Genomic DNA, 11,134 nt, shown 5'->3' with positions numbered 1-11,134 from the left:
GAGGCCAATTACAGCACTTTTGGTGGCCATACTTGCGGAGCAGCGCTGCATCACCAGCGCTGCAATCGTTATACCCCAGGCAGAGCAGGAGTAGAGCCAACGCTGCAGCCCGGGAGATACAGCGCTGCATGTGCCTTGCAAGTGTGGACGGTGAGTAAGCTGCAGTGCTGTAAACCCACCACCAGCGCTGCAACTCTCCAGCGTAGCCAAGCCCTCAGTGGTTTTAGGAATCTCATGTACAGGTATACAGGTGAGTTTTTAAACTTTTGTAATTCAGGTTTAACACAAAAAATTCAAATTTCAATTTTAAAAAAGTATTTATATTTTAGGAAAAAAATACATCATGGATTGATAATCGTTTACAAAAATAAAGTTTAAAACATTTCAAATATATTTCTCAGTTTACTCCAAGTAAGGAACACCTACAGCTTTTCAGACTGCTGCTCTGAGAAAAATAAAGGGAGTGTTTCTTTGACATAAATAGGAGTTGTGTGACATTAACACAGTAGGGAGAACACAGTCAATACCTGCATTTTTGTATCGTAGTTCTACAAATTTATAGAAACATTACACTATGTCTTTGAAATATTTGTGTACTTGTATCCATTTTAAATTTTCCATCTTGATATTTAAAGAAAATAGCACTTCACCCTAGCTTTTCAAACTATTTACATATTAAAATACTGTAGTGAAGGAGTCACACAGAGAAACCAGCATCAACATGTATTGGCCACAAAAAAAAAAACAATTTTGAGTATCACATACCCCAACAATCCTTTTCATAGCATCCAACTTAGCAGAATCTTTATTACTTTCCAACATTTGCTTTAAGTCTTCATTCCTACAGTGGAAGTTAAGAAAAAAACGGATTAGAAAATTCAATACTGTAAATCAAAAGCATCATTTTATGTTCTTATAAAACTGGTTTGCAAGAAGAAATAGTTAAGTCAGTACATGAGACAAATTTGTTGCTCAAACTACTAATTCTGAGATGAGCTGCCACTAATACAAAGCAAAAGATGATGCTAGAAGTAACAATCAAAATCAAGATCTGAAAGATGCTTAGTATGTTACCATCACATCCAATTTGGGAAAGAGTTGTTAGTTACATGTTATTACTGCGTTTTAGTAATACAGAATGCAAAGCGTTCCCCATCCCTTTTAAATAGTACCAGCCATTACTCTGAAAGGTGACAGATTGATAGCTATGAAGAATTAAACCTTCTTTAGCCAAAGTATTTGTTGAACTCTAGCAAAAGCACAGGATTCCTCATCACTAATCTGCCAGTGGGCGTCACTCTTGACTAACAGGTCCAACTCAAGATGATAGGATAATTCAAATTAGTCACCAGCCTCTTTCCAAAAGTTGCCAATAAGGACGTTAATTAGCACCACATCTGGTTGTCTGAAGTTGATACCTCCTCTTCTAGGATATATAATGACCACCTAATTTAAAATACTGTAGAAATGCCAGACTAATTTTCCCTCTAGTCTGGATTTCAACTGGAGACAAGATCCCTACTCCATTACCAAGTATTCGCCACCCTTCCAGACTCCATTAATTTGCAGTCCCCCTCCACCACCACACACACCCATTTTCCCTTCAGAAAATATGACAAACATGAGAAGTTTTTATGAAAATGTGTGACTCAATTAAGTCCTTGAAATCAAGTAAGCAGCACTGAGAAACTCTTTGTGCTAAGGAGACATACAGAGGTGCCCAAGCATCAACTTGTGAATGAACAGGCCACTCAAATACCCTGAGAGAATCAGCTTCAATACAGAAACAAAATGCCCTCTGACCACATACTCTTAGTTATCACCAAGCACCCCATAACAGAACTCATACAGGGCATCAAACAACTACAACCCATACTCGAATGGGGTTCATATCCTGAAAGAAATCTTTCCTGAACATCCACTTCTGGCCTTCAAACAGGCTCCCCACAGACCAGGACACCCCAACTCAAAGTGTCACCACACCCTCCCTGAACACCAGATGCAAAACCTGCAGACATATCTCCACAGTTGCAATGATCGACATCCCCCACAAAATACCTTTCAAGATCCCTGTATCCTACATATGCCTGTCACAAAATGTGGTACACCTCGTCTAGTGCATTAAATGCCACCAACAACTCCTATGGGATGAAACGAGACAATCACTAAGCTCTTGAATGAAATCGCACAGGAAAATGATAAAACACAAAAACATCCTATCACGTGTAGGTGAATACTTTTCACAAAGGAAACCTGCCCAAAACTTTCAAAAGACGAGCCCGGGCACTTAAAGTCATTACTCTGCTAGACACCAAAAATCATGGACTGAACAGAGACGCTGGATTTATGACTTATTACAACAATCTGTAACCTACTGACCCCCATTTTTGTCCTGACTGCAGAGGTATTAACAGGCCACTCTACATTGAATGGTCCCTTACTATATGTGCTAACTATTAAGCTATCTGTCCCAGCATGCTTTTTTGATGGAGACAGGGAGTACCTCTCTCCCTGAAGAGCTCCCTGTGGCTCAAAAGCTGGTCTCTCTCACCAACAGAAGTCAGTCTAATTAAAAAAAAAAATTATTACCTCTCCCATCTTGCCTCATTAATATCCCGTCACCAACACAGCTACAACTACACTGAATGCCTCTGAATGAGGCAGTTACTAAGGATTATCAAGAAGCAAATATGTCAGGCACTGGCAGAACAAAGGGGTAGCTACAACCGAGGTGAAAGTAGCTCTCTCCTTTCTCTTCTAGAGACGTGGAGTGGAAAATTCACAAAAGAGGAACAAAGAAACAGAAGTATAGGTACAACCATTGAAACCCACATAAACTGAGAGGTTCGACAAAGGGGAACATAAAGTGGCACGTTTCAGAAGGAGAGGGAGCTTTTTGATTGTTGGCTGAAGAAAGGTAGCTGCTGGGATCAGGGAGAAGACTCCATGATCTGAAGGAGCAGCCATAACTGGTGGATTGCAGATCAGAAAAAGGGACTTGGAACCCTGAAAAGACATTGACCCAAATCCCAAAAACACTGAAGAGTGATGAGGAAACTGAGGCAGGGAATTATGTGCAAGTGTTTCTTACTGTGCATACATCTATCTTTTGTGCAGTCTCAAGTAAACTGATTGTTTCAGAAATTGGACTCTGTATTTGTTTCAACTATCATGCCTCCCCCGCAGGGATAAATTATAAACCAGAGTGCCCACAAAGATGAAGCTCTGGGAAAGGGTGTTCTTAAGATTACTGAGGTTCAGCATTTGTCTTGTGCAGTTGAACCGTGGGGTCCCACTTCAGAGTAAGGGCACAGACCAGGGGTCTCAAACCCAAATGACCACGAGGGCCACATGAGGACTAGTACATTGGTACCCCAGGGGGTACAGAAGGGGTGTGGGGGTGTGGTGGGGGCTTAGGGCAGGGAGTTGAGATGTGGGATGCAGGAAGGGTGTGGCGTGCAGCTGGGGGCTCAGGGCAGTGGGTTGGGTGCAGGAAGGGTGTGGCAGGGGGCTCAGGGTGCAGCATGCAGCTCAGCAGGGTCAGGGTGCAGGAGGGGTGTGGCAGGGAGCTCAGGGCAGGGGATTGGGGTGCAGGAGGGGTGCAGGGTGCGGTAGGGGGTCAGGCTACAGGGTATGACAAGGGGTCAGGATGCAGGAGGGGTGCAGGGTACAGCAAGGAGTCAGGAAGCAGCTGGAACCCGGAGGAGGGGTGGAGCACAGGGGTCTGTATGTTGCTGTTGCTTCAGGCACCATCCCAGCAGATCCCATGGGCTGGGAACGGGGAACTGCGGCCGCTGGGAGCTGCTGGGGGGCTGCTGCGTGAAGCAACAGCAACACCGAGACCCCTGTGCTTCCCCGTCTCCATGTTCCGGCCATTTCCCGGAGCAGCGCAAGGACAGGGCAGGCAGGCGGGCGGGCAGGCAGGGAGCCATCCTTCCCCTGGTGCGCGTCGGGCCAGAGTCACTCTAGGTAAATGCTGAGGGAGGGCAGGGAAGCCATGAGGAGCTCGCAGGACACAGAAAATAACCCCGCGGGCCGCGTGTTTGAGACCCCTGGCATAGACCCCTCCCATATGTATGGAAGCCTACATAGTGAGCCTGAAACAACGGAAAGAAACTGTGCTTTCAATCTATCCAGACCAGACTGAACAGAAACTTAAAAGCATACTGATTCAGTGTTGAGATCCAAAAAGAGAAGCCTGGTGAGCTCTACCAGGACTGTAACAGAAGTACTATACAGATGTCCAACTACAAAAATCCATCCATTAGGACAATCATGTGCACAGAGTCTAAAGGCCCCTGAAGCCGAAAAACCTTTCAGCCATGGAAGTTATTTTCCTACTGCTTATTTTTGTCAGTCACACACACTTTTTTTGCAATGCTATGCACACAGTGAAAGTGATGGATAGGGACTGTGAGAAAGTGGTGAAAGCACATCAAGAAGAGAACCAGTTGGATAGTGTGGGTCTCAGAATAATGACCTTATTTCTTTTGCAGAGAGAAAAATAAGTATGGAACAGAAAGAACTAACCTGAGTGATAACCAATATTATTCCTATTAAGGTGTTCCTTGGTCTGCTCTTGAATATATGTAGTTACAGATCCTTCATCTCCTCTGTTGTCAACTATTCTACTGTCCAACAGCAACAAAACATGCCCTAAGACGATGCTACAAAATTGGTTCTGTAGTGTCCTGGGAATGAGTGTCAACCTACTGAATGCCTAAAACCACTTCCAGCAAGAGGGATGCCTGAGGACTGGTGAAGGGGACTCCCACACACACACACACTACCCGCAGGTCGAGGAGGGAGTCGAGGACCGGAAAAAGTAGAGTCACGACCTAGCCAAACTGTCCCAACCCAGCCAATACACCGAGGCTAGCTACGACTGGAGTGGTCCGAGTCTGAGCCTGGCGTGTTGCATCACATAAGTACAAGAAGTCAGTTCCTTGCTGTGGTGGTGGGGAATTACCTGAGACCATGAATGATGTTGCCCAGGGCCTGGAACCTTGATTCTGGAAGGTATGTCCTGGCATGCATCAAGACCAGTACCACCCCTATAAATTCTATCCACTGAACTGGGGACAGCGTTGATTTCCCCATGTTCAGGAGAAGGTTCAGTTCATCAAAAGTCGTTCTTATGACATCAACTGGTTCGTCCACTTGAGCCCTGGAGCAGGCCTTGATCAGCCAGTCGTCGAGATACAGAAACACTTGTGCCTGCCACCTGTGCAGAAAGGCAGTCATGACTGCCATATGCTTGGTAAATACACACAGCACCGCTGAAAGGTCAAACGGGAGGACTATGAACTGGTAATGGCTGTGGTTGACCACAAGCCTGAGGTACCTTCTGTGGGACTGTGATTGTTATATGAAAGTATGCGGCCTTCAAGTCAAGGGAGGTGTATCAGTCCCCTGGATCCAAGAAAGGGATGATAGAGCCCAAAGAGACCATGTGGAACTTCAGTTTCTTCATGAACTTATTGAGCTCTCGCAGGTCTAGGATGGGCCTGGGCACGCCTTTGGCTTTCAGTATTAGGAAATCTCAGGAATAGAAGCCCTTGCCTTTCTGCTCCTGAGGAACCTCTTCCACTGCCCCCAGTAATAGGAGCGAGCGTACCTCCTGTATAAGGAGTTGCTTGTGAAAAGGGTCACTGAAGAGAGACGAAGAAGGGGGCTGGAAGGGCGAGAGGGCAGAAAATTGGAGTGACTATCCCCTCTCTACCATGCCGAGCATCCAACAGTCCAATGTGATATGGGCCCATACAGAATAGAAAGGGGATAGATGGGATGAAAAGGTAAGGTGGGATGGATCCAGTCTTTGCACTGGTGCACCATCCTCATGTGCACCTTCAAAAGGCCTGTTTTGGCTTGAGGATGGTTTAGACTGGCCAGAGCCCAGGCCAAAGGAAGGATGAGTTCTCTTTCTAGAGTCTCCTGCATGAACCCTCCTGCCTATTCTGAGGCTGGTAACTCCTTGGCAGGGGCTGTGGTCTAAAATGCCTCCTCTGGTTGACAGGGGTATGAAGCCCAAGGAACTTTAGAGTGGCCCTAGAGTCCTTGAGGCTGTGGAAGCAAGAGTCAGCCTTTTCTGAAAATAAAGTCTGACCCTCAAAAGGGAGGTCCTGGATGGTCTGCTGGACCTCTTTTGGGAAGCCAGAGACCTGCAGTCAGGAACTTCCCCTCATGGCCACGTCAGTCACCATGGTGCAGGAAGCCACACCTGCTGTGTCAAAGCTGCTTGCAGACACACAGAAAATTGGTTTACCCTCCTCTACTAGCACAAAAAACTCAGTGTGAGAGTCCAGGGGCAGGAGTTCAGTAAGCTTTGCCAAGGCCCCACATGTATATGGAGTTGCAACCTCCCTGTTGCGTAAACCTGTCTCCCAAAAAGGTCCAACTTTTTGGCCTCTCGACTTTTCAGGGAGAACCCCCTGGTGCTCGCACTGGTTGGCTGCATCCACTACCAGGGAGTACAGCAGGGGGCGCATATATAGGTGTTCATACCCCCTTGAGGGGGACAAAGTATCTCCACTCAGACATTTTCATGGTGGGCAGCAATGAGGACAGGGTCTGCCCCAGTGCCTTAGTTGCTTCGCTAATAGTTTTGATCATCAGCACCGTGACACGGGACAGCTCAGGAAAGGAAAAGATAGCGACCATTGGGTCCGTCTCCTCCACCACCTCCTCTGTTTTAATATTAAGGCTCAGGGCCACCCATCTCAGCAGCTGCAGACAGAACCTGGTGTCCTCCAGGGCTGAGGCTGTTGATGTGCCAGCCACTGCCTCATCTGGAGAGGAGGAAGATGAAAGGCTGAGTGGTACAGGAGCCTGCTCTATGCCCTCAGCCCCTCTGGGGTCCCAAGGAGTGAGGACCTCCAGCACCGCAGTCGGCACCATAGCTGTGCGAACCAACATCGGTATGCAGGTCACCTGGAACACCAGCGAAATCCCCAGAGCCAAAAGTACAAGCGGTGGCCGAAGGACTCCAAGACCACCAATGTCCATGCTTTGATGATAGGCCCAGGACGTCCAAAATGGCCACAGAGGAGCTTGCCACTGGCCCAGCAACAGTGCTGGGTAGAGCTAGCATTCTCGGTGGGAGCAGGACCTCCTGCTCCTACTGGAGCACGATGACTCCGCTTCTGACTCAGAGGTCTCCGACTGGGAGGACCATGAAGGAGCAGAGTCCTTCCCTGCCAGTGATGGGTGCTGCAAACTGGGGGACTGGAAAGCTCCTCCACGTGGGCAGCTGGTGCTGGGGGGCACTGCATCAAGGATGGTGTGCACATCACCATCATCACTAGCTTACCCATCAATTGTACTGGGGCCAGAATAGCTGCCAGCGACCTCTCCCATGTTGGAGGAGAGTCTGGTGCCGTAAGTGTCAGAAGGTCCCATGCAGCCTCGAACGCCTTCAGCATGGAGGGGAGCTGCATGTCTTCTTGGTGGCAGGCTAGTGAGCGATGAGGGTCCGGACTCGACTGGACCCCGACTGGGGCAGGAGACAATATGACCCATGGCAGCTGGGCACCAGAAGGAGGTTTACCAACCACTTGCTCCTTAGACCTGGTTGGGGAATGCCCTCTGTTCCAACTCTTCTTTTTCTGGGGCATCAGGGATTGAGAGCGGTGCCTAACAGAGGTCTGGGTTCTGTGTGTGGCACCATGGGAGCGCCAAGGGTCTCTAGAGAAGTCCTTCCTTGGCACCAGTTCATGTGCTGAAAGTGCTAGCGCATTGTGAACCAACGAAGTGGTGCTTGGGGCTGGCTCCCCCATGTCAGGTTCTGACTGAGGCCAAAGTGCTGCCTCCATGAGCAAAATCTGGAGGCGCTGATCTCTGTCCTTTAAGGTTCTAGGGCAGAAGTCTCTGCAGATTTCACAACACTCTCTAAAGTTACCCTCACTGAGACACTTCAAGCATGAAGTGTGCAGGTCACTTCTGGGCATAAACCTGCAACAGGCTTAAAGCCTAGGCACAGAGGCATGGCCCGGTGCCACAGAAACATAGTGGGAAAAGCCCACCAAAGGAAACGTATGAAACTATTTACACTAACTATACAAATAAGAACTGCACTATTACTATAAACACTAAAAAGGGCACTGCAAAGAACACATGCTTGCCGAGGCAAGAGCAACGGCGAGTTCCAGCTAGCCATCACAGGAGGTAAGAAGGAACTAAGGGGGTGCCAGGCCAGCAGGGATCTATTTTGGGCACCATGAGGGCGCAACTCCTGGGGGCGCCCAGGCCGACCCTATGGATACTGCTAGAGGAAAATCTTCCGGCTGTCGTGCATGCAGCACGCACACCTGATTGGAATTTACATGAACAAGCACTTGAAGAAGAATATGTCTTCTTTGCTGTGTCTTGGGCACTTTCTTATCTGGCAAAGACGCTTGGCAGGGGTATGTGGGGTGTTCCTGAAAGCCACATCTGGTGAAGCACAAGGGACAATGCACTGAAACAGGATTGTTAAATTCACACACAGCCTTGTAACATTTCAGTTAAATACACCTTTTGTAACATTGCAATCGCTTTCTCACTGACCCTAGCCAGGCACACATCTCCCTGAACAGCCAAAGCCTGCAGAATGTTGAGGGGGGGCGCTCCACATGGGAGAGAAGAGCGCACACACACTGCAAGGGCTGTAGTGCAGTCTATGGAAAAAATTCTAAAATTCTGCCACACTTTTCGACAGGCGGTGGTCATTCTAGCCAACATCTCACTGCAAAGGGTAAGCAGGGAAATGAGGGTACATCTTGCGGCTTCCACCCTGCTGCCTATGTGCTGCTTTGGTCCCTGCACAAGTGATTGCCAAACGATGCAGGAAAGTTTCCTACAACGGGGGAAGGAACAAAGCTGCTCTGCCATGGAACTTTTGGCAGAGGATTACTGAGTATCTCCAGGAAAGTTTCCTGGAGATCTCTCTGGAGGATTCCTGTGAGATCTCAGCTTGCATCCACCATACTGATTAGCTATACAGGGAAATGTTCACCTCACAGAAACACATCCAGCCTCCCACATTTCTATACTCTGAATCCACCTCTGCACTACACAAGCCATAACCACTTACTAGGCATCTCATCTCCTTCTTCTTGCTGTCTAGACCCCTCTGGAGTGGAGAGTTCCTGGTTGCCTGCCCCACTGGGCAACCCTGCCAGGAGCTGCACATCCTCCTCTAACTTCGCCTCTTCATCATCCATAATTTCCTCCTCCGGGTTAGGTCCTCTTTCCGCTGCCTCGATCCCCTCTGAAGCATCCACAGGGCTCTTGGCGACGGAGGTGGGGTCGCCACAGAGGATGGCATCCAGCTCCTTATAGAACTGGCAGGTCTTAGGTGAGGCACTGGAGCAACGATTTGCCTCCCTCACCTTATGGTACACCTGCCTTAGCACCTTTATCTTCGCTCTGCATTGCATGCAGCATGTCCCAATCACAGCCCTTTTTGCACAAACCTTGAGAAATGTACCTATAGGTATCCCAATTCATATGGCTCAAGTGCAGCTGGGACTGCATAGCCTCCTCTCCCCATATACTGATCAGATCCAACAGCTCTGCAGTACTCCAAGCTGGAGAGCGTCTGCAGAGATAATCCGACATGGTCACCTTGGAAAATGCAATGAGACCTCTCCACACCAAGCAAGCAGGAAATGCAATTTCAAAAATTCCCAGGGCTTCTAAGGGGGGTGGGAGGGATGGTCAATTACATGAAGGGTAGTGGAGTTCAAACAGCTGACCAGAGGGGTCATGATGGGCATTGTGGGACACCTCCTGGAGGCCAATTAAAGCAATGAAATCAATTGTGGTGTCTACACTGGCACTTCACTGAGAAAAATGTAGAGGAAAAAGATGCAAGTCTCTCATTGGGGTGAATGTATTAGTCACCAAAACCAGGCATTTTTTCCCCGACAAAAGTCACATCACAGTGTATACGCACACACTGTTTGGTCGATAAAAGGCAGTTGTTGGCGACAAAAATTGGTAGTGTAGAGAAGGCCTTAGATATCGTTTTACCCACTTCTGCCAAAGGAGGTTCACTTTAACACTTGAACTCAACAGGAGTTACTATGACTCATTTAGTCAGAGAAATGCCTGTTGCAAGTTTGGTCTTAAAACCAAAAACACTACACTAGTCAGAAAAACTCCACAGAAATAGGAGCCTGGTTCTTTAAGGAGCCAGGAGACAAAAACAGTACTAGCAGGAGATTAATTTTTGTCAGCTTCCACATGAAGTCATTACTTCTCAGAGAATTTAAGTCAGGGGTTCTCAAACTGGGAGTTGCAAAGTTATTACGTGGAGGGTTACGAGCTGTCAGCCTCCAACCCAGACTCCAGCATTTACAATACAGTTAAATATTTTTTAAGAAGTGTTTTTAATTTTTAAGGGGGGGGGGGGTCACACTCAGAGGCTTGCTGTGTCAAAGGGGTCACCAGTACAAAAGTTTGAGAACCCCTGATTTAAGTGTTTTATGAAAAATGATTTACTATGAAAAATTAACAAGTGTAATACAGATTTAACCACTCATACCATAACTTTGAACAAACTAGAGTCTCTCACATTTACCAACATGCTTATTCTAATGAAAAAGAAAACACTGTAAAAAAGTTTCTGCTATTTAGCTGTATTTTCCAGTTGTCTGGCTCACTGCAGCACCATTAACTGTCCCCGAAAATTAAGTGGCTATATTCATACTTGTGCATTTGAGGCACCAATAACAAGCCCCAGAATTCTTTTTAGGATGCATCAAAATTATTATGCAACAAGCAAAGAAAGTAGGACTGCAAGTTCTGGACACAGGAATGTGAGATTTGGGCTTAGAGAGTCCAGATATAGTAGACAGGAATGGCTGGGTCAAAGCTAGGGAGGATGGCATGAACAGTTGTTGTAGGGGGGCTAAATCATTCACAATTTAGCTGGTCAAAGTCTGGTAGTATTCTCATGCACTGCTGCCTCCACTGCAAACTTCTGTATTGCTGTGTAACATAACTCTAGAAATAGAAGTGCTCTGGGGACACATCAAAATAAAAATATTCTAGCATGCAAACAGAAAGAAGATGCAAGCCAATTCATAAATTCCATAGAAACTAAAGATGAAGACTTCCTACTCCCAAAGTTTCTTTTTTCAATGTGGTGCTG

General features: G+C 47.2%; 1 protein-coding gene across 2 annotated transcripts in view; it reads right to left on the bottom strand.

Moving 5' to 3' along the window:
- The window catches only part of AP3B1 (adaptor related protein complex 3 subunit beta 1), a 275,539-nt gene that overhangs the window by 243,950 nt on the left and 20,455 nt on the right, over positions 1–11,134 (bottom strand). For both annotated transcript variants that reach the window (XM_075066996.1, XM_075066997.1), the window contains exon 2: positions 766–841. In XM_075066996.1, coding sequence (XP_074923097.1) covers positions 766–841 — 76 coding nt within the window. The remainder of the gene's footprint in view (positions 1–765; positions 842–11,134) is intronic.

The sequence above is a fragment of the Chelonoidis abingdonii genome, chromosome 6, assembly GCF_003597395.2.
Source record: "Chelonoidis abingdonii isolate Lonesome George chromosome 6, CheloAbing_2.0, whole genome shotgun sequence".
NCBI lineage: Eukaryota > Metazoa > Chordata > Testudines > Testudinidae > Chelonoidis > Chelonoidis abingdonii.
Note: the sequence above shows the minus strand (reverse complement) of the source record. Positions and strands in the feature narration are given on the sequence as shown.